Source organism: Rhinolophus sinicus, chromosome 17 (assembly GCF_057876585.1).
Source record: "Rhinolophus sinicus isolate RSI-liver-muscle chromosome 17, RSI-T2T, whole genome shotgun sequence".
NCBI classification, from domain to species: domain Eukaryota; kingdom Metazoa; phylum Chordata; class Mammalia; order Chiroptera; family Rhinolophidae; genus Rhinolophus; species Rhinolophus sinicus.
Window position 1 is genome coordinate 128163785 of NC_142517.1, and position 24280 is coordinate 128188064.

Below are 24280 nucleotides of genomic sequence, written 5' to 3' on the forward strand. Positions count from 1 at the left end.
ACATATACATATTTATAACTATGCACACAATATATAAATACAATGTATGTACACATGTATATAAATATGTATATGTATGTATAATTCATGTAATATATGTAATACACACACATGCACACTATATTTAAGATTATTTTTCCCAGAATGAAAGGAGTATTGCAGACAGCTCACCTACTCCCTCTCTGCTGCTCTCTGATATAGTCAGGTGTCCCCACTTGGCTCCCCTGGGATAAGCCCATCTTCCACTAAGACCGGGCTGATAGTGAAGCAAAAGGAGTATAGGAAGCTGTTGACTGAGCACGCCACTGGCTGGATAGAAAGCTCACTGTCCTGTACCACTTCTCTCTTCTGCTGATGGAAAGAGGCTGGATCTGGGGATCAGGGAGATTTAGTTTTGGTCCTGGCTTCCTCATTGGGGGATCTTGGGTGTTTTTCTCATTTGAACAATGAGAGGCTGTAGTAGGTAGTCTTAATCCCTCCCTTCTACCCTGCAGTGCCTGGAGCTAAAGTTCTTTGGGCTGACCCCATGCTTGCTGCCCATGACCTTTTGGTCTAGTCTTTACTCCTTCTCCATGACCTAATGTCACTGCATCACTGAGCTTCTTGTCTGCCTAGCAGGTGCTATTTGCTTATCTGCCTTGGTCCTCTTAGATGACCTATCCAGGTGAGATTACTGGATTATGTGATTTGTGGTTTTGGAAGCCCTTCCTATCTGATCTAACTCTCGGTTTGAGCTACAGTTAGACAGCTATTTCCCAGGGTCTGATATGACATGAATGAATGAATAAACAATGGGGAAAGCAGGTCTCATAAGTGAGGAGAGGGAGGTAGCACAAACAAAACAAAACATAAAAAAACGAAGAAGAAGGACAGACAGGAAGAGGACAGACAACAAGAAAGGTATTATCACATTAAAGCATGATATTCTCTGATAGTGACCCTGGCCTAAAAGAATATAAGACGCCCATGAGAATGTGTAACTTGTAACTAATAGGAGTATGGCACTTAATACTAATTAAAAGTAATTCTCAGATCTAAGAAAGTAGGAAAAAGGCAGAAATTGGAGTCAGAGAAAAAAAATTGCTTAATGCCTAAGAAATGCAATATTTGGAAACTTAAAATTCTAGAAGTCTCAGATCATACTATTCTTTAATGGTCACTTTTCCTTGTAGTCATTTTAACATAAAATAGATTCTTAAAAAACTTGACTCTCAAGATTCTCAGAATTGGATTAATCGTAATCTGATGTTTATGACAAACGCTCATCATCAGACTAAGCATGGTCCGTTTTCATTAATGGTATTTGTTTAATATAATGAATGATTGTGGAAACACTGCACAATCCAAGAACTAGAATATTTTTTAAATTACTTAAATCTACCTACCTGTATTTCTGATATTCCATCCTCCACCTTCCCTACAGAAGTAACCATTGTGAGAAATCCTGTTATCATTTCTTGCTTTTGTCTTTTTTAGTTTTATCACATATACACGTAGGCCTCAGCAACATGCTGGTCAAAGTTGCTTGTTACTGAACTTCATAAATAGGGTATCGTATTGCGTGCGGTCTTCTGAGACTTGTTTTATTTACACATTGTAACTAAGATAATTTCATGAAGTTGCATGTAGCTGTGGTTCTTTCCTTGTCACTGTTGCATAATATTTTACTGTGTGATTATGTCACACAGTATTTTTCCATTACCCTATCAATGAACATTCTGGAGATTTCCAGATGTTCTTACTCTTAACAAACTGTCTGCTGTCGATACTCTAGTACAAGTTTTCTGTTACCCAGGTTCTAGAGCATCTCACAGGCTCATTTCCAGGAATGAAGTCAGTGGATAAAGTAGCACAGAAACAATCATCCTTATAGAATTCTTTTCCAAGGTGATTCTGACAATTTACACTCCCAAAAGAAATGCAAAAGAAATTCTGCAATTTATGTCCTCTTCAACACAAGGTATTATCAGACTTAAATTTTTCAATCAAATACATATAAAATGGTATTTCAGTGCAGTCTTCATAACACTTCTCATTGCTAATCTAGTTAAATATTTATTCAGGTGTTTAGTACCCATATTTGTTTCTATTCTTTAAATTGTCTTCTCTATTGGCCCTTTTCTATTAAATTGTTATCTTTTACTCTTAATCTATGGAAGATCATTACATATGCATGCTGCTAATCTTTGTTGGCTACATGTAATGCCAATCTCTTTTCTCAGTATGTATCTGTCTTTCAGTTTTTTCTGAGGTGTCCACTGATGAACATGTCCTTTTAATGCTTTTTGTATCTGGTTTAAGAAAAACAAAAAAAACAACAAAAAAAACCTTTCATTTAACTTAAGTCAGAAGGAGTTTTTAAGAGTTATATTTGTTACTGTTACATATAAATGAAATAAAGTTTTTAATATTGATCTTATATCTAGTCATCTTGCAAAACTTTCCTATTATTTCTAGCAGTTTTCGTTTTTCTATAAATTCTTTGGGTTTCCTATGAACATATCCATGACATCTAAATTAAAAGAGAGAAACAGTGGCATAAAAGAGGAAAGAAAACATTTTGAAAAATACTCCAAAGAACGAAAATGCTGATCACAAAAAAAAGAAAGAAAGAAGATAAAAGAAACATAGAAACATAAAAAAATGAATAAGCTAAGATTCCTGTGAAATAGAAGAATAAGATAATAAAACCTAACAAAGGTGAAAGAAGATGATAAGAGCAGAAATCAATAAAATCATAGTTAAAAACAACAGTGTCAGCAAAGTTAAAATTAGTCCTTGAAAAAGACTTACAAATTGACATAACACTGGCAAGACTGATTCAAACAAAGAGAAAGTTTAAATAACTAATACCCTGTTTCCCCGAAAATAAGACGTAGCCGGACCATCAGCTCTAATGCGTCTTTTGGAGCAAAAATTAATATAAGACCTGGTCTAGAATAGAATAGAATAGAATAGAATAGAATAGAATAGAATAGAATAGAATAGAATAGAATAGAATAGAATAGAATACCGGGTCTTATATTAATTTTATGAAAACTTAGACAAAAGGGACATATCACCATAAAAATTTATGTAATTTATCAGAACTGACAGAAGGCGAAATAAAAAGCCTGAAAAGTTTTGTAATTTCTAATGAAATTGAAACAGTCATTAATAACCTTCTCACAAAGAAAACATTAGGCCCAGATACATTTACAAGTAAGGTTTCTCACACTTTCAAAGACTAGATCATTTTAACTTATACTTCTTAAAAAGATCATAAAAAGAGAGAATGGTCTCCATTCATTCTATCAGACCAGTATGACTTTGATAGCAAAGTACAAGATAAAGAAAGCACAAGAAAATAACACCATTGAGCCATTTCTACCCATTTAATAAAGTGGATGAATAATAAATAAAATAATAAATAATTAATTGGCTTAAGAAACAGATAGAGATGTAGAAATCTTAAGCAAAATATTAGCTAACTAAACTTATCAATATATATAAAATATACCATAGCTAAATTAAATTTATCCCAAGGATGTAAGGCTGGTTTAATTTTTAAAATATATAATTATCTTTTACTGAAGTAAAAGATGAGAGGTTAAAGGTAAAAACTATATGATCTTCCCATTAGATGTATGTATGTATATATATATATATATATATATATATATATATATATATATATATATATATAAAACTCTACATGAATATATAATTAAATTAAAAAAATAAAACCTCTTAGTTAACTAGGATTAAAAGAGAATGTCTCTAACCTGCTGAAGTTAATCTACCGAAAATTAAAAAATAAAAACAAACAAAAATAAATGTTACAACAAACATCATCATCCTAAATGGAGAAACAATGGACGCATTCCCTTTAAAACCCAGCAATAAGATAGAATGTCTATCATTACCACTTTACTTCCACAATGATTGGAGAGTCTCTCTTTTAGAAGCAGACATCCTTTGCATAGAATCTCACGCTAACCTTGCGCTTAGATGTAGCTCTAAAAACAGGTGTTCTTAGACCCAAGGCAGGACACTCCTCCCCAACCCCAAAATTGTTGTCAAGTTTCCTTTTTAAAAGAACGCTCAGCAGCACAGCACATTTTAGCAGTCAATTTGAAGGAAAAAAAAAAAGGAAAAGTATAATTGGACATAGTTGTAAATCCATGAGCATTATCTAAGCTAAATATCATCTCACTCTGGGACCAAGGAATTAAACTCATTTTGCTTTTTCTTCTTCAACAAACGAAGAACTTAAAGAGCTGTTTTAGCCCATAATTTCGCTTATCTTATGATCCAACTAGTATTATACTGAATAACATTTGTAACTCAGCTGTATTATGTGTGGAACTTCGCACTCCAAAAAGAACTAAAGAGACATTTTATGGCACTAAAACAATACTTTTTTAAACACTTTTTTTAAATCTTTTTTTTTTCTGTTGGTTTGTTTTTCAGTTTTGAGAAAGGTACCAGAAGTTCTAGTTCATTTATGCTTTGCTGTGCAAATACAGCTGAGATTGTAGAGAAGAGAATGACTTATTTCAGGACCAATGCCTTTCAATCATTTGACCAATATGTACTAGGTGCGTCCTGTGTGCCCAGCACTCTTCAGGCACTGGTGACGTAACAGTGAATAAAACAAATGTTCAGCCCTTGTGTTGCTTAAAGGTCCAGGAACATGTGAGTGATGTTCAATAATAAACATAGGACAAGGGGGAGTCTGGGAGGTCCTAGAATAAGGATCCCTTGTCCCACTACGTGCTTTCCTTTCCCTTTTCTTTTAATTTTCATTGGGGAACATTGGGGAACAGTGTGTTTTTCCAGGACCCATCAGCTCAGAGAAGTTCAGAGAGACCACACATTATTGATGTTCAAGTGTATCTAATTCTAAAGCCTTCACGAGCATGTTTCCAGTACATCTGGTTGACCCATTCATTCATTCATGCATTCATTCTGTCATCCCTGTCTCAGCAAATGCTGAGTTACATGTCAAAGAGAATGTTGGATTTTATGTTGTTCTCCTGGGTATATGCTGAGTGTAATCTTTATTCATAACCTATCAATACCAAATTTTCCCCAGCTATGTAATACTGTGGAACCCAAATGGCAAACAGATCCACCATTCCTCTTCCCTTAATTCAAAAAACAGTTCTGGGAGCGCCCTTTTAGGTCCTACATGGGAGGCTGCCCGATTCACAAACCACTTAATAAAGCCAATTAGATCTTCTTGTTTACTCAGTTGAATTTTGTTCTTCACCAGGTTTGGTGGCAGCATCAGAACCAAAGGGAATTTCTGACGGCAGAGAGACCATGAGAAACACCTGCAAACCCCATTTTGTGTTCTCTGTCTTTCTCGCTGTTTCGCTCAGGCTGTTGGGAAGTCCCTCTCGTTTTCATCTTCTCTCTCTGAGTTCAGCTCCCAGTCTAAATGGTCTTCCTTTACAGGGCAGGTCAGATTGAGCTGGGAGACTATTCTACCTGGAGCCAACTGAGCTGCTTAGAGGATTCTGCCTGGAGCCAGGTGAGTCGGCAGATGGTTCTACCCAGAGCCAAGGCTCTAGCCTTCAGTCAACAAGGGAATTAGGATGTTTTTAGTTACAAAAAGGTACGAGAAATGAAGATGCATTTTTGTTAAGGGACATGAGAATCAGTTTTTGCCTAAACTAGAATGTCTGGTTATGAAGGGCAAACTAATTGTATACAAAAAGAAGAAGAGAAAAAGAGAATTTTACCTTATGTAATTAAGCTAGCTAAAAATTGAATAGTTATTATAAGGGTTTTTCAAATTAACCTTTACTATCAATGGTTGTGGGAACGAAGCCCTGGAAAGCGGTTTCCAGGCTCTCGGCCTCACATGGACGGGTGCTGGCTCAGGTAGTAGATGGCCATTGGCTGTGGCTAGTTGGCCATCAGCTGTAGCTGGTTAGCCAATTGGCTACTGATATGACTGCCACGGCTGCCCTGGGGAGGGGGAGTCGGTCGGTTGGCAGAAAAGTGGATAGCATGTCGCACGTCATGTGAAGCCAGCCTCCAGTGAGACTATAGTGGTATGACTCCCCTACCTATGGCTCCGTGGGTGTTCCTTTATGGCCTCACCATGTCCTGCGTTCTTATGTGGGGAGCGGGACCAGAGACCCCGCAGGCCACCCCGCACGACAATGGTGTACTTATATAAAACCAAAACTTAATTTTCTTTCATCTGCTAAAGGTTTTCTTCTTGATTAATCTGCCAAGAAAGCAAAATTCTATGTTTTATCAAAATAGTTTTCTGTGTTTTATATCGTCTTAATCAAGTCTGATTACTTAAGAAAACTGAATCTTCTCAATAGCAAGAGATAACCATCAGTATTTGCCTTTGAAATCTTTTAGTCTCTTTGGTTAAATGAATCATTAAATATTGTTCATAATAATAAAAAAACAGTTTTAGCACACTTTGTGAGGGGTATAAATGTCTAATCAGTATGTTGTTTTGTACAGCTGAAAGTAATAAAAATAAAAACTAAAAAAACTAAAAAAAGGGTTTTAAAAATTAGAATTCTTTCCCATGGAATAACCTTATTTGTAACATGGTGAACTCCCTAATCCTACCAATGGGGGTTCAAGCACAGGCTGAATAAGACAGGACAGGGGCATTCATTCATTCATTCATGCATGCATTCATCTAAAAAATCTTTATTGAATGCCAGGAATTCTGAGACAGCACCGAACAAAGAGGAGCTCATGGAGCTGACATTTCAGTGAGAGGGAAGGTAGACAAAATACCTGCTAAGTTCTCTTCCAACACAAAAGCTTCAAGTTGTTAGAAATGGGGAGAAGCAGCACAAAGAGAGAGAGGCAAGTTTTTTGGTTGTTGTTTTTCAAAAAGGCCATAGGACAGATTCAAGTTTAAAGGCACATGCTGGGAACAGTGACTGCAATTCTAAGCCTGTTCATCATCTGTGTTCTCTGCTGGTCCTCTGCTCACCTCTCAAACTCCTGGCACACATAGGTCATAACCACTGCCAGTTGGCACCACCTTTGTATTATAAATTACTCTCAGAAAACCATAACGACCTTCGGTTCTGCTAACTGCCCGTGGGAGAAGGCTGGCAGTCACTGCAAGTCACCACCTTCTTCTGATCCTCTCTTCAGCCCCCAGTTTACTCACTTGTCCCTAGGAGACATTCTCTTCCCCTTTTATGCCCATCAAACATGATTCTTCAAGGCTCACCCAGGAGCCCCTCCAGGAAAACATCCTGACTGCTTCATCCCTTTTTGCTGGGAACCCTGTCAGCACTGTCTGAGTCATAGAACTTTTGTTCACCTAGCCCTTCGATACATGTTCAGCAAGCCCTTGATATGTGCTAGAGATTCAGTGTAAGAGGTCAAAACTTCTGCCATTAAAAAACAAGGAGGGAAGGCAGACACGGAAAATAGCAATATGGTGGACATGGTAAGACTAAGTTACCATGGAATCACAGAGGAGGGACATAAGCCTATCTCTAGAGTTCTGACTTTGAAATGATCTACTCCATTTGAAATGGGAAAATGGGTCTTCTTTTGTCCATGATATAAAGTCATAGAGAAGAAGTTATGAGAGGGGACAGCAGGCATGGTAGTGGTGGGGGTCTCTGTACCATTCATCTGAGGACTTATTTTTTGCTGCTAGTAGTGTTAGGTGCTTTTAAAATTTCTAACTCCTTCTCTCTACAAGGAGACTGTAAACTCTGGTGGGCAGGACCGTGTCTTATGCTTCCTCTCCGCTTCCCACAGCACTTAATTAAGTGATGCTTCATGGTGAGTCTCCAACAAGTACTGACTGAGCCTACTCACATCATGGCCAAAGGAGAACCTTCACTCTGTCTAAATGGCTTTAGATACTTCTCTTGCATACTTAACTTTCTTTCTTTGCCTGTAATACAAGTTCTCAAAAATCAGTCAGTAAGAGGGCAGCACACTCCATGAATCACCCAGACAGCCCTTGGAAACAAAGGCCATTCCTATACCTGGACATGGGTCTTACGATCATTTTCATTAATTAGGCCTGATGGTGAAATGAATGACAGCAAACTCCAGGATGTGGAGATAGAGCTCAGGCTAGGCAGTTAAACCACTGCAATGGGAGAAACTGGGATGTTTTCTTTTTACCCAGTTTAACCAAATTGTCTCCTTCACAGCTGGTCATAAAAACAATCAATCAAACAAACCAACAAGCAAAAAAAATGGATTGATCTTCCCTTTGCTAAATGATCTCTTTAAAATAAAACTGACTTGGGACACCTGGATAGTCAAATTAAATAAAAAGTTGGATCCATATGTGAGGACAAAAATTCAAACTGCATAGGTACTTGAAGAAGCATGAGGTAGGCTTTTTTTCGGGCTTTATTTTTATAAGTTCTTATTATAACTTTAGGGAAAAGCTTGTCGTAAAACAAAAGATTGATGAGTTTGACCATATGAAAATACAATCTTCTACACTGCAAAAGACATAAGTGACATCAAAAGCAAATGAAAAACTGGGAAAAACATTTACAGTTTGTTTAAAAAACAAAGGAATAATCTCTCTAGATTTTAGAATGCTCTTAGAAATTGAGATAAAAAGACTAACAACCCAATAAAAAAATTGGGTAAATGTCACTAGTAGATGATTCAGAGATATAAATACAAATGACATTTAAATAGATTTAAACAACCTCATTCTTAATAAGAGAAATCAAATTCAAACCACACTGGAAAATCATTTCTCCTATGTGAGATTGGCAGAATACCAAAGTTTGACCTTAAATTTGTTGGTGAGGCTTTGGAGGACCAGACATCTCAAACACTGCAGGTATGAGCTCCTCTGAAAATATATTCACTCTCTGACTAAACAGTCCAATTCTGAGGCTCTATTCCACAGAGGACTAGTTAAATTAATAATGGCACAGCCACACAATGTAGCTGTGAAAAAGAACCAGGAAGACTTATGCATTGACATGGAATGATATCCAGGATATATTAAGTGGGAGAAAACAAAACAAGATGAAGAACAGTGTATATAGTATGCTTCCTTTTGTATATAAAATATTTATTTACATTTGTTTGGTGTGCACAAAGAAAGACTGGAAGCATGAACAAGAAACCAATCAAAATGGTTAAGCTATATGGGGCTAGGGGCACAGAAATAGGAGGGAGGCTCCTGTGATCAAAACAATAAAATCAAATTGGAATAAAAGGCTACGTCTCCGAACCTCTCCGAACAGCAGAGCCTGCTGGATACTGAGCATGCAGCTTGAGATCCCAGTCACTGTAGCATTTGTGCACAGTGACAGCATCAGGCTGGTGGGGTGGCTGGGGAGTGGGAGGGGTGAAGCGATCTGGAAAATATCTAGCTCCACCGACACAGGCTGAAAGGGGACGGGACATACTTGCTCAAGATCACTAAGTAAGTTATGGCCCAAGAAGACAATTGCTTACTTCAAGTGGGTATTTCAGTCCTGCACATCTCAAAGATTTCACGGGCATCACGGTGCAATGAACAATGTTGACATAGCTTTGGTTCTTCCCTAAAAATATTGATCCCATAGCCTTGCCTCGGAATCTGAATCAAACTCAGGAAGATACCTAGAGGTTTCCAGGGGAGGGTACACACCAAGATGAAAAGGGTCAGAGTGACATACCGTGTGTCCCCCAAAATAAGACCTAGCCTGACAATCAGCTCTAATGTGTCTTTTGGAGCAAAAATTAATATAAGACCCAGTCTTATTATATTATTATATAAGACCCAGTCTTATAGTAAAATAAGACTGGGTCTTATATAATAATATAATGCAATATAATATAATATAATAATATAACACAATACTGGGTCTTATATTAACTTTTGCTCCAAAAGATGCATTAGAGCTGATTGTCCGGCTGGGTCTTATTTTCAGGGAAACACAGTATCATCGCAAAGGATGGGCCAAACAAATCAAGGTGAAAGGGGAGGGAGGTTTTACAAAAGTGCAAAAGATGACGGTGGAAGAAAACACTCTTTATGATGTTTCTGGGGGTTCATAAACAGATAAGCAAGCTGACTGGGGGGGACCCTTCTCTGCCTGCTCAAAATCAAGAGCTAGCTTGGCCAATATCATGGAAAGGATGCTGTCTCCTTAAAGAGTGGGCTGATTTAGTCATTTACGATAAAATTCCTGGCCTAATTAAAAAATGGAACTTTCTCCGAACTGACCTGCCCCACTGTATTTCTGGTTCCCATGTAATTGAATCTGAACATAATGTCACTGAGTGATAGCCTGGGATATTTCTACTTACAGTGAAAATAAGTAATAAGGAAAGAGAACGCTGCTAGGCTTATTTCAGGGAAGTTTAAATCAGTTCTTTTTCAGTTCAACTGAATTTTAACGACAGATAAAGATAATATGGTATTTCCTTTAATGAAATTGTATAACCCTGGCTAGTTTATGAGGACAGTTTACCTTTCTGAGGCTTTAGCTTTACTTTATTTCGGCCCACAGTTTGCAGCGTCTCCATGCTCCACTCTCTGATATTCTCAACCATGAATTCTGGGCACCTTTACTTTTTCTCACCCATTTAACATAATACTACTCATATTTACTTAGCACTCTGCAGGTTGGAAGCCTTGTCACATCTACTGTCATATCTGAACTACACCATGAGAGGAGGCAAGGTGGGCATAATGTGGCAGCTGGAACCAAGGCTCGGAAGATTTAACGTTATTCATCCAGGATTACAAGGTCTGTTCGCTGAGTCAGGGCTAGAACCCAAGTGTCTTAACTCCCAATTATAGGCATGCCCAACACATCCAGCCAAATGGCCATGGCTTTTGGTCTCTAGGTTCCAAGAGGTACACAGAGAGCAGCCAGTTATGTGATTCACTGTATAATGCTTGACATTTTTCTTGGCAAAACTCCTCGTTGCTGCTTAGGAAGAAACACTGTTTCTTGTTCTGAGCACATCTGATTGGTTGTAGAGCATGTATCTGTTTGTAGGTTCTGGGCTGGTTGAGGAGGGGCAGTTGGAATGGGAGAATGTTAGAAATGGTCTCTGTCTTTACCCTCGAGGTCTGAGAACAAAGCACTCGAAATAATTAGAACATATTGGGCTCCTTTACCCCCCTACCTCAAAGGTTGGCACACTGCAATCTCTGTAATTATTTCTGGAAAGATTTTTCCTGAATCCTGAGCCCTTTATTTTCCCCACTTAGTATCTTTCTTCCACAGAGACCTTCTATTGAACCAGGATTTTTATCACTGAGGTTGATGTTAACCCTCCTAGTGTTACCCATTCAGTGGGAAGAATTCCGGCCAGGGTCTTTCCAAACGTCACTCTCTAAACTCCAAGGTCTCCAAGGAAACCCAAATACCTGTTGACTATGTTTTTTTCTTCATTTAAAAAATCTAATTGCAATTTGCCTACTTCACTAGAGCAACGTGAGGATTCTCGGATTACTTTCAAATCGGTAAAGGATTTCTGCCTGTTCTCTACGAGAGACAGAAGTGAAATACTATCGTGTTTCCCCGAAAATAAGACCTACCAGAAAATAAGCCCTAGCATGATTTCTCAGGATGACATCCCCTGAACATAAGCCCTACTGCGTCTTTTGGAGCAAATTAATATAAGACCCGGTCTTATTTTCGGGGAAACACGGTAGTAAGAGACAATGTGTAGCAGCTTTACATAATCCATGCTCTGTGTTACTCCTTCAGATAGTCGGCACCTCCCTTAGTCTGACAAAGGCACCTGGAACAGGGTCACCAGCCAAATGGGAAAGGCCCAGGCAGCAGTGTGAACTCCCGTTCAAAGCTCCTTGGAGGATGGAGTGCATCTTATTAACCACCCAATTAGGTGGCTGGGCCGGGCCTAGGGTGCCTGCTGGGCAGGCAGAGAGATTTGGCTGCTGTCACAGTTTGTCACAGATATGTGACAGTTTGTCACTCCCAAAGAACATTTCTGATGCCTCAAGGTGACTCTTCTCTTGGCTTCTTGGTGACACTGCTGACACTTTGAGCAGGACGATGCTTTGTTATTGGGGGCTGCCTTGTGCCTTATAGGATGTTTAGCAGCATCTCTGGGCTTTCTACACGAGTAGCAGTTCCCCCCAAATCTAAGTTGTGCCCTGGGGGGCACAGTCATCCCGTTTGAGAGCCACTGGGCAGGATGCTTCACTGTGAGCATTCGAGGTGTTACTTGGACTATAGACGACCTCTATAAAAAAGGGTCCCTCCAACAGGTTCGTGGGGCTGCCTGGAGGCCTGCCATGTCACACTTGGTTCTGCTGCCCCTGCATGAGGGATGCACACATGTTCACAAACGAAACGTCATCTAATTCGTTGCTCATTTATTTCGTTTTAGATCTCTTGCCTCGCCTTTGCTCAGCCCTGGCAGCCACAGATTGCTTATTTGCATAGCATTAGGCGTCATTGACTCCCCCTCCATATTCCATAACAATCAGAGACTTGTTTTTCACTTCAAAATGCTATTTTACAAGCTCCCATTTAAATGTTTTGGGTTCCAACACATTTGAACTTGACTTGGGTAGCCTTGGAGGTGCTGAGATAATGGGGGGAGAGAACGCCCATAAACAGGAACAAACTCCTGGGGGTCTCCCTTTCCTCCAAAGTGTCTCACCAGGGTCCTCAGACTTGGCCTCCCTCTCTCTGCCTCCCACAGTCCAATTTAATTGAGCGACGGCCTTGCCACGGCACACTGCTCTTTCGACAGGAGGGTAAACTCATACTGTCTGTCATGACATTTGCTTTCTTGAAGGCCTCACAATATGCAGCTGAAATAATTAAATGCAGGTCACATCACAGCCTCCCTTTTCAAGCCTGTCTGAGGGCACAGTGGGTTCTTTCTGATGGTTAGCTTTTGACCACATGATTTCAGAAGCTAGTAAGGTTTGTTTGTTTTATTTTGTAATTATGCATGGCACTTCACCCCACTGAAACCCCCAAACCTCAGCATAGCGCAGATCCAATCTGAACAGCTGAAAGGGCTGTGGGTTTTCTGATGGTCGGTAAATTGGTGATGGAGAGAAATGTGAGATCCCGGTTCTGGGAAGGGTCTCAGATCAGCCAGCTTGTCACGGTCAGTACTTTCCATTTGTCATCCAGGAAAGTTTAATGCTAAAAGACGAGTCCCTTGTGCTTTATTGCACGTGTCCATTCACCTCAAGTTGTGATGGGCTTGTCAAAAATAAAGCTAATCCTTAAAATGACCTAATAAGAGAGGAGTTCCAGGAAGGACTAAAGATAACTCTTACCTGTAGTGTCCATTTTAAACAATACGTTTCTCTGGGGGAACCAGACGGGATTATAATCAATTTGGAGTTAGTTTAACCCAATGCTGTTTTTGCGTATTATAGAGATTGGTCATCTTTAAGTCATGAGCCAGATGAATGCTTTAAAATAGGTGCAACTTTCTGTGAATTCTCTATAATATAGCAAAATCTGATTGCTCTATTAATAGCCAAGGTCCTTGGCCTTGAGAAGGCAAGCAGTGTTTTTAAAATTCATCACCTCTGCATAATTTGTTGTGAATCTCTAAATGTTCAAGCTGAGGAATTAATCAGGATCTGGAGCCGTTATCCTTCAGCGTCCCTTTTAATATTGTTCCACAGTCATCCTTTCCTTGTGTTTTTCTAATTAGTGCAAAACCAATTGTTTTTAACTCAACTGCCCAGCTCTTTGTAATTTGTTGAATGTAATCACATTCAAATAAAGAAAATGTACTTGTTATTCAGGAAATTGGGGCTTGATTACATGAGCATCGTCAGGTGGCTGGTTGCAAAGCTTTGCATATTTGACACGATTGTTGCATTTTAAGTGTATGGGGCTTGACCAGGGCGGGGCTGCTCTCGAAAGGCAGCTCTGATCTGTGGGTTTTAATTTGCAGAAATAAATTTATGAACACTAAAAAGAATTAGGAATTCTGGTTCCTTACTCCGAAGAGCCAACAGTTGGGCCTTAGGCAGTAAATGCAACTGTTTAGGGTCCTAGACTATCTCCTCTTTCAAGACGGTGCTTCAAGTCTGTGTGTCTGATTAGAAGCATCTACGAACAGGGCTACATCACTAACCTGCACCCAAACCCCACTGTCCTCTACTGGCCTGGACACAGAGTAAGAGATGAATAAACCAACATGAACTAGTTTAGAGATCAACTCTCCTCTTTGTTTTTATTCTTTTTGACAATCTTTTTTATCAACTAACCAGTTCAACTTGGACATTTTCAAAGATCAAATACCAGAAGAGCAAAGGTTCTGAACCTTTGTCTCTTTTAGAGTTCGTGGGTATGATGCATTTTCATCAATAAGAGTGACTCTGTGACAATAATTCCCAAATTGGGGCAGAAATTATGAAAATCAAGCCAGGGAGCATGGGGCCATTTACAAGAAACAAAACAGGATTCTGATACGCCTCCAACATGAAGAATCGTCATTGAAGAGTAAGCTGAAATTCTAGTATGTCCCTGTGAAGAATTAGAAAAATGGACTCACTGCTTTCTCTAGCATAGCTTTCAGAGGAGAAATGTGCTTATTCAGTTTCTCTCTGTAGGTAGCTGCACTGGGTCTCCCTTTCTGTGGACAAATAAAGGCCCAAACGGGTGATGAATGTGGATACAAGTTGCTAACCAAGGCCTTTCCCAGTCCTATGAGTTAGATGTATTTTTATTCAACATGTATGATTTGTTTAACATTTATTAAATAAACACCTCTGATGTGCTAGGTCCTGTGCTAAGTGCAGAATATGAATGAGACACAATCTTGGCACTAATGAGAGAGGTGAACATGCAAAGAAATAAGTATAATCTCAAGTGGCAAGTGTGGGGACAGAGCCCCAGAAAGTAGTTTACAGGCTCTCGGCCCCACGTGGAAGGGTGCTGGCTCGGGTGGTGAATGGCTGTCGGCTGTGGCTGATTGGCCGTCGGCTGTGGCCGGTTGGCCGATTGGCCGCTGGTATAACTGCTGCGGCTACGAAGGATTGCCGAGGATTGCCGAGGAGCCGAGTAGAGCCGAGCAGAGCCGAGCAGAGCCGAGGAGAGCAGAAGAGGAGAGCCGAGAGAGAGGAACAGAGTTGAGAGAGTGGAGGAGAGTCGTAGGTCGGTCGGTTGGCGGAAAAGCGGACGGCAGGTCGGCGTCCGGTGGGCCCAGCCTCCAGTGAGACCATAGTGGTATGACTCCCCTACCTATGGCTCCGTGGGTGTTCCTTTTCGGCCTCACCATATCCTGCATTCTTGTGTGGGGAGCGGGAGCAGGGACCCCGCAGGCTGCCCCGCCTGAAAGATGGCGCGGCGAGAAGGCCTCCGCGCACAACAAATGGCGCAGCGAGCAGGGTCCCCCGCCCGACAGCAAGTGAGAGAAATAAATGTTGTGTATACAGGAGAACAGACAAGAAAGAGTAACTTAGGCATGGCTGATGAAGGAGCATCTGGGAGAACTTCCTGGAGGAGGTAAAGTCTGAAATGAAACTTAAAGACTAAGCAGTAGTTACATGAAGGTTAGAGAAGAAGGGTCTTGGTCTGAAAGCCATTCCCGGAAGTGAGATCACAAAAATAAAGGCACGGGAGCTCCTAACAGCATTGTGTGTTCAGAACAGAGTGAGCATTTTAATAGTTTAAGACAGGAAATGGAAAAAGATGAAGTCAGAAAGGCAAGACAAGGTGGGCTTTGTAAAGCTTGAAAGAGGAGGAGATTAGATTTTGTCTGTGGGTAATGGCGAGTCCTTAAAGAGGCTTAAGCAAAGGAACATGATGGGATTTGGAACATGATGGGATGGGACTGGCAGTGGGTTTACTAGAGGAAGGGGAAAAAGAGGCAGTGGGGCTCTGTAGACCAGATGAAGGCACTGTGGTGGAAGAGTTAGAGAGGGACAGATTTGAGAAGTCCCTGGGACAGAAGCCAGCAGGACGTGGGGACACCCAGAAGGTGAAGGAACAGTCAAGGAAAACTCCTAGCTTCATCATTTGTACAGTTATCCCTCAGTATCCACTGGCGATTTGTTTTAGGACCCCACGCAGATACCTAAATCCACAAATGCTTCCATCCCTTATATAAAAATTGCACAGAACAATGCATAGAGTTGGCCTTCACATCCATGGATTCCCAACCACGCATCGAAAATGGTGTTTTCGATCTATGTTTGGTTGAATCTGCGGATGCGAAACCCATGAATACAAAGAGCTGGAGGGGTGATTATTCCTAAAAGCATGACAAGACCATCAATTAAGACAGAGCCTGAGAGACAAAGATTTCTAGGGAGAAAAAGAGAGGTTTCAATTTGGATTTTTGCACTCAAGGTACCTGGCCGGGTCGGTGATGGTGGTGGGCAGCCTGGTGGAGGAATCAAGCTTGGGGGAGAAGCCCTGGCGAGAGGTTATGTTACTTTTTACCAACGAGGTCCAGCAGGGTCAGCTGGGGGTGACACACCTCCCCTTCCCTCCAGCTAGAGATTGGAGCTTCATTGCTGCAATTCTACTGGGTCTGCCCTCGTTCTACATTCTGGCCCTGGTTCTCTCTCTCTCTCTCTCTCTCTCTCTCTCTCTCTCTCTCTCTTTCACTCTCCCTTTCTCCCCACCACCTTTCCACTTCTGTTCCTTGCTCATGTCTTCTCTGAGGCCCTGTCTGTAGGAAAGGGGCGGAAATATTTGTTACGCCCAGCTTAGCAAATTAGAGTGGGTATCTCTGTGGAAACAAAGCCACAGAATTATTTCTGTCCCCTACCTCACCTGCTGGGCCACTGACCCAGCTCCTAAATCCTGCTCCCACTGCTGACTCTGTGCTAACAACCTGGATGTTTAATACATATTTCAAAGTCAAGCTACAGAAACCAACCTTGAAATAAAAGATGTATATCTACGTTAGTGTTTTATGAGCCCGGAGGCAGGGTTTTGGAAAGCAGGTTTCTTTTGCCACGTTTGCTGTGATTCAGAGAAGCAAGTGGGCATGAGAAAGCAGGGAACGTGGGGTCACAGCGCACTCTGTTTTAAAGGGAGGGCCCTGCAGGCACGCTGTGAGGCAGGATGAGTGGCTAATGACTGAGCAGCCAATGGGAGGGGGTGGCGGGGAAGGCACAGGGTGAGAAGGTGAGGTCCCTGAGCATGCATCTCCTAGAAGCCACGGAGGACAGATTGCCACTGTCAAGCACCCACCTCTATCTGAGGGAAATTTCAGGGAACCAGAGGGAGAACACATGTTTGAGAAAGGACAACTATCTTGGAGAGCATCCAATAAGTCTTCAAGATCTATGGGCAATTCCACTGCGTAGGTTGGGACCTCTATTATAAAACCTTGTTACTTAAAGAGGGAAGGGGGGTGCAATCTCATGTCCATAGGCACACGTGATGAGAGCAGGTGTGAAACTGATTTGAAGGGAAGAAAATCTCTGCTGCACACCCAAGGCATGCATTCCTTTTAGTGTTTTTCTCTTAATTATTTCTATTTTCTTTTCAGATCAACCTTGCCAACATCCAAAACAGTAATGTGCTACATCCACCCTACATGCCTCTTCCTAGGATCTGTTGGAAGCTGGCAGGAACCCACAGTCACACCAGCTGTCTGCATACACCCTTCCTGGCAGCACCGTCATCAGCCAGTGCTGAGCTGCACTTGGCTCATTCGGGGTGCGTTGTGTGCACATGACACAGCTCTGGTAACAAGTCCACATTCAAAGGCAGAGGAAAGGAGCTGCTTATTGGTTGTGCGGTTTCTAGGGTTACTGTGCCCAGACCTCAAGAAGCACTTTTCATCCAGACGCTAAAGCAATAGAATGAAAGAAGCCCACTCCTTTCAAATAGGGATTGGCTCCGGTTGGAGGGAATATGATGAGCAAAGTGAGTCGAGAATAAAATAATTCATGCTGAGGCTCACTTCGTTTTGCAGAAGGATAGGGAAACGAAAAGAAAAAGGAGCCAGCTGAGCAAGTTCACTGCTCCCCAGGATCCACAGCCATCACGTAAAGTTTAGTCCTTATGGTTTTGCACAACTCATCTAAATAATGTTAAAACTTGAACCCTATAGTAAGTTCTCTCATGCTCAGATACTCCCTCATTCAGAGTCAGACAGTTTGTCTTAATCTTGTTTCCTTTTTCAAGACGTTTTCAAATTGCCCTTAGACCATCCCTCCTCCCCTCTCACTCCTTTCCATCTACTCCCCACTGGAGCCCCACCGCCAGAGGAAAAGTCAGGACCACTGAATATAAGGACCGTGTCCCTCGTTTTAGTAACAACCACATTTGGAATCATGAATCCCCTCCCGACATCATTTCCACTTGGCTTCTGAGACACAACACTCCCTGGTCTCCTCTCTGATTGCTTGCTCCTGCTCCGTCTCCTTTGCTGGTTCTTCTTTTTCTCCTGACCACTACATTTGGGGGGACCATACGGATATGTGCCCTCTGTCAGCACTCCTTCCCCTCTTGCTCCCATCTGGAACCAGGGCCTTAAACACCATCTACTCCCTGAGCCTCAAATTTACATCTCGACCAGACCTGATCTGCTGAAGTCCAGACCCACACAGCCCACGGTCTACTCGACACCTCCACTTGCTTAATGAACATTTCAAATGTAGCGGGTCCAAAATTAACGCCCAATCTGCCTCCGCAAGCTCCAACTTCAGCCGTCTGCATCCCAGACAGCGGATGCCGTCCCTTCCAGGACCCAAACTTTGGAGTTATCCTTGACTCTGCCTTTTCTCTCACTTTTGTACTGATTAGGAATCAGTCCATTCTCACCCTCCGTGTTGTAGAAGCCACGTGTGGCTATTCACACTTAAATGTGAGTTCATAAAAATTAAAAAAAATAAAATAAATAGAGAAAAAAGGGATGGCTCAAGTGAGAACTCTTAGGACAATTACAGCACAAATTATATTGAAAAATTCACTTCCTTACTCACACGAGCTGCATTTCAAGTGCTCACGGGCCACATGGTGCTGGACAGTGTGGTAAGAACATTGTCACCTCCAAGGAGGTTCCCTTAGTCAGTGCTGCTCACTCCCTTACTGCCACTGCCCGGGGCCCAGCCACTCCCATCCCTTGCCTGGATGATGTAATAGCCTCTTCGTTGATCATGCTTCTTCAGGTTTCACAACACAGCAGCCAGAGTGTTCCTCTGAAAACATCTCTGCTCCAAGTTGCCCAAAGGCTCTCCTGGATGTCTCCCAGAGAAGAAGCAAAGTCCTCAGAAGGGCGGCGAGCAAGGCCTTCCCAGCTCTGGCCCCTCGCCTGTCTGACTGCATCTCCCAGGCTTCCAGCTCACTCTCTCTGCCTCAGCCACGCTGGCTCCCCGCTGCTCCTTCTCACGGCTTCTGTACTGGCTGTTTCCTCTGCCGAAAGTGCTCTTCCCCCAGATATCTGCCTGGCGCACTCCCTCTCCTCCTCCAGCTCTCTACTCAAACATTACCTTCTTAGAGAGGCTGTTTGGAATGCTCTATTTAAGTTTTAACCTCTCCCCCTCCCACCACCACTCCCAGCACTGCTACTCTCCCAGACTGTATCCTGCTGTACTTTTCTTTTCCATAGCATTCATCTCCTTTCAACCAACTAGATACATTTACTAGTTTAGTACATAGATTGTTTTCTGTATGGCAGGGATCTTTGCGCATTTACTCACTGTTGGAAAGCTGGCCTAGAGGAGGCTTTCAATCAATATTTGTTCAATAAATGAATGGTGTTTTAGAGCTGGAAGGGGCCCTGGAAATCATTCTTGGATGGAACAGTTGAGGGTCAGGGAGGTGAGGTTATTCGCTGTGGACCCACGATAGGTTCAAGGTAAGCTTGGAGCTGGGCTAGGTGGACTAGGAGCTGACCTGGCCCGAAGGATCTTCACTGGGCAAGTCCCATGATGATGAACACCCGTCCCCCTTTATCTGTCACAACCAGAGGGACTGATAAACCACAGAGAACTCACAGGGACAACAACCTAAACAAAATGCCAGGGGTATTTTCCACTTCTCGGTAAGCCTTGGCAGGATTCAACCACTGGCCCTACTTCTTGATGACAGAAAGCAAGGAGCAGAGTGGAGACTCTGGTTAAAGGCCATTCGTACGAGCCATTCTCACCCCCACGTGTCACAGATGCCAAGACTCTTGGAATACTGGAAACACACATGGTGGCTAGGTTATGTTTTTCCCTAGAGCAACATATCAGTCTTGTTTTAAAAAAGAAAGTCATGGTTTCATTATATAATTGCTAAATTAGCATTTGAGAAAAAAATAGATGGATTAGTACGAAAAGAATGATTCTCCGTTGCATCATTAAAATACTTCTGACAATCCAGAATTGATTAGAAGAGAGGCAGACCTCAGATCACATTTTGTGTTAGGGGTGTATCGGTCCTCTTGTGTCTGTAAGGAAATGCCATCTGAATATACATGTTTTTAAATGCTTCCGGATGATGGTTTTTCTACTCTACTGCCAATTCTGATTCAAACAGATACAGCGTGAGGGAGTTCCAGCCTCATAAACAGACCTGTCCATAACGGCATGGCTGATAGGTCCAGGGCTACACAGCATGATATGAGCAGAGACCCTGGAAATTCTACCCAGGGCTCACTGGATGATTTAACTTGCCAGAGTGTGTAATTAAGACCAAACGTATCTTTATCATTATTGCTTCATTACTGAGATAACTCAGTTGGAGGCTTTTTGGGAGATGCCAGATTTGGAAATGAAATCCTTACAGACGGCCCTGCTGTGTCATGAAGATTATACCAGAAAACAAATCAATGTGCACGGACAATCTTCTGTACGTGCCAGAAAATCAGATCTCAGGAGAGACATGGAGCTAAGGGGTGGGGTGGGGGGCGAGGTGGAGGCAGAGCACAGCGAACGGTGTCATCAGTGCTTCGGGGAGGGAGGAGCTCTGAATGTCCCGCGTGCTCGCGGGGCGTTACCTGGGGTGGCGCTCTTCATTGCTTTCGCTAACTTGCCCCTTCCAGCTCCAAAACCATTATTTCCATAGTCCGGGTCACTGTCACTATCGCTGCCACCGCTGACAGCGTACGAACACATTCTGGGTACCTTGTCCTAAACGAGTAACATGAGACTGTTAAGATTATTCACACAAATCAAGCTGGGGCAGAAAATCCTGTGAGGGTGTGAAGCAGTTCACATGTGGCTGCTGCTGTGCGCATGCCCACCACCCCACCCCCACGAGCAGCTCGGCTCGGCCCGTCTGTCTGCGGGGCTGGAGCAGTCTACTCAATTACCAGAGCTGCAGACACAGGCCTGCGCTAATGAAGCCATTGACCACTCTCTGCCGCTGTCCCCGCCATAGGACAGATTCCACATTACCTGCTCTGCATTTCGTACACTTCTTTATAGGGTCTTATTTTTCTCTAGTGCCTATTAGAGTTGCTGTTCTAAGCCTAATGGCTTATTTATTTAACTGATCTCATCATTGGCTTTCAAGTACCAGAGGGTATGAAAAAAATCAACCTTGGGAACAAAAGAATAAATGTTTGCCTAATTTATAATTTTCTTCCAGCCCCTGAAAGGATAGGAGGCTTTAGGAAAGGACACAATTGCTAATCCTACATAATCCTCAAATCTATTGACAGTTCACAGGTCCCGGGACTCAGTCTCCCCTTTTGCTCTCACGTAGGCACAGCCTGACCCCCCAGGATGTCAGCGGCATGGTGATCATGCTGTGTTCAGGACTTGCTAATATTGTATGAACAGTTTTGCCCTCTGTGCACACAAGCAGAATACTGGACCTAGGTCTGCACCTCCTGTGTAGAATCAAGGGTGTCTGGATCCTACGTTTTTTATGTTTGTGGACTGCCCTGTCAGAGCCCATTTTTCCCCTCCATCCCAGGCAGTTCAGGCACAGATGTACGGGATAAGTCTATTTGGGAGACTGTCATTTGGTTGGAAATTATAAAAACACATTTTGGGATGGAAACTCTTTCAGCGGGGGTTACTCATTTCCTTTACTCGTTCATGCATTTACTCATTCATCTACCCATTTAAACAGATGCTTAAGGAATATCTACTCTGTGCCAAGCAGTGTGCTAGGTTCTGGAAGTACCGAGCTCAGTACAGGAGGTACCAGTAGTCTGGCAAGGATGACGTCCGTGAAAGGTGACACGTGTACCAGCTGTGGTTCTGGGCAGCCCCATGTCTAGAGTTCCTGCAGGACCCCAGTAACACATTCTGGGTATGATGAGATGCATTTTTTCATCCTTCTACTCAACAAACATGAATGGAACCAAGCACTGTGCTGGATACTGGAAATATAAAGCTAACTCTTGCTTCAAATTGTCCCTCCCTGGCAGTCAGTGAAGCAGAGTTCTAAGTTCCAAGCCACAGTGGTGAGTCTTACAAGACGGCAGGATTCCCAATGGGCAGAGCTGGTGGAAGATGATGAGGAAAGGGACCCCAGAAAGGTGTGTGTTTTGGGGGATGTGAATGTTGGGTGAGGAGTGCCCTGTCATCAGATGTAGAGGCGACAGCTTCCTCTTGGCCAACAGTGAGGAATTCTCCCTTTCTTGGAATTGCCTGAACCTCTGCCACAGTCACCACCTGTTGTTTCTGAACTATTTCCCAATTCAACTGTGAGTGTCTTTTAGGGTTTTCTCCCCAGTGTCGGGATTGGGAGAGCCCACGCAGCAGAAGCAGAAAGGGTCATGGAAGAACTGGGATGCTCTGATAACCAGCTCCCATGTCCTTCCTCCCACCATTTCTCACTGCTGGGTACCACAAAAGGCCCTGAAGTGGGCCAGACACAGGACAAGTTGAGAAACAGTGAACAGGTTGCACATGGTCCAAGTAGTTCGCTGGAACTGGTAAACGGGAGGGGGCATAGGAGGGAATACCACACAGCCTGAGGGATGATCAAGCAGTCCCTGACCCTTGAGCTCCTCCCTACGTCTAGTCGCACATCAGGAGGCCCGTGTGTGCCATCTCAGGGTACATGAAGAACCCACAGCACAAATGATAGGGGTTGAAGAAATGCAGGTCTCACTGTTCCTGGCAGGTCGTTTGACCACTCCAGGCCTCAGTTCATTCACCCCTAAAAGGAGTCTAATTATACCTGAATTGTCTGTCTCCTAGGAATAAGGTAAAGGTGAACGTAACTGAGGAGATAATGAAAAAAATATCATCAAATTATTCTTAATGATGCTGTTACAGCTTGGGAGAGACAATGCCTTTCTTAATGTCTAATCAGGGCAGAGCATCCATACGTCAAGAATCTGGGTGCAGATCCATGGAAGCAGTGATTTCTACCCAAGAACCCACGCTATTACTTAATAATTCAGGGGGAAAAACGGTGAGCCTTGGGTCTGGGTTTTTAGTTACTGAACCAACAGCAAATTTGACTTACATTGATCGCAAAAGTGCTTAAGAAGTTCACTTTTCACAATCAGGATCAACAGGTGAAGGGCACCCTTCCATCGGTCTCCCCCTTACCTGGGTCTCCCCGGTGGGGTCTTCACCCCTCCAGTCTGGAAGCAGCTCCCCCGCCATTGTATTTTCAGCATATTCAAATGATGAGCAAATCTGAGGCCTTGGCTCTGCTTCATCCCGCTTTTGGAAATTAATTTTTCCTAAATGAGGAAATGTATATAAAATCACAATCAGTTTTCTTCAACTCTCTACAAGTTTAGGGAGGTGGACGGGAGAGATATTCAGAAATAATAATAATAATAATAATAATAATAATAATAGTCCAAATATGGTGTGATAGCGGCATTTCTTAACATTCTGTCCCCTGCAAGTCTGTCCTAATGGATATGACTGCATAATTATGGATATCTACAGAGGAGACCAGAAGACAAACTGTCCTTGGACCACTTTTCCACAAAATGTTGGTAGGCTTTCATGTTAGTAAAGGTTCAGTGGGCAAACCATTTGGGAAACACTGATTATTTCTCAAATAATCTTGGTCATCAAATAACAAACAGCCTTCACTGTGGTAATGTAGATTGCATAATCTGCAAAGGGAGGATTTACATTTGCAGCTTTTCCCGAACATATGTGAGCAGGGAACGCTTACTTTCCTAGAATACCTGTAAAGGTCATTTTGAATAATGTGGTTTGGGAAACTTTGCTCAGAAGCCCTTAAAGATCCTACAGGGCAGCACATCTCAAGTTTTGCTTTGCATGTGCATCAGCTGAGCTTTGGTTAAATTGCAGATTCTGATTTAGTTGGTTTGAGGTGAGGTCTGAGATTCTGCGTTTCTGACAAGTTCCCGGATGATGTCAGTTGTGCTGGCCTAGGGATCACATTTTGAGTAGTGAGGATGTAATTAGCAGAGAACGATTAAATGAAGTTCCTCCATTACCCATAATAGTAGATTAACC

At 42.4% G+C, this 24280-nt stretch overlaps 1 protein-coding gene across 8 annotated transcripts in view; it reads right to left on the reverse strand.

The window, feature by feature from the left end:
* Positions 1-24280, reverse strand: part of NCKAP5 (NCK associated protein 5) — a 967526-nt gene that overhangs the window by 37097 nt on the left and 906149 nt on the right. For 7 of the 8 annotated variants that reach the window (XM_088794122.1, XM_088794125.1, XM_088794123.1 and 4 more), the window contains one exon: positions 23387-23523. In XM_088794122.1, the coding sequence (XP_088650248.1) occupies positions 23387-23523 (137 nt within the window). Of the gene's footprint in view, positions 1-20868; positions 21002-23386; positions 23524-24280 lie in introns of all 8 variants that reach the window. The other variant, XM_088794127.1, reaches the window with a different exon arrangement.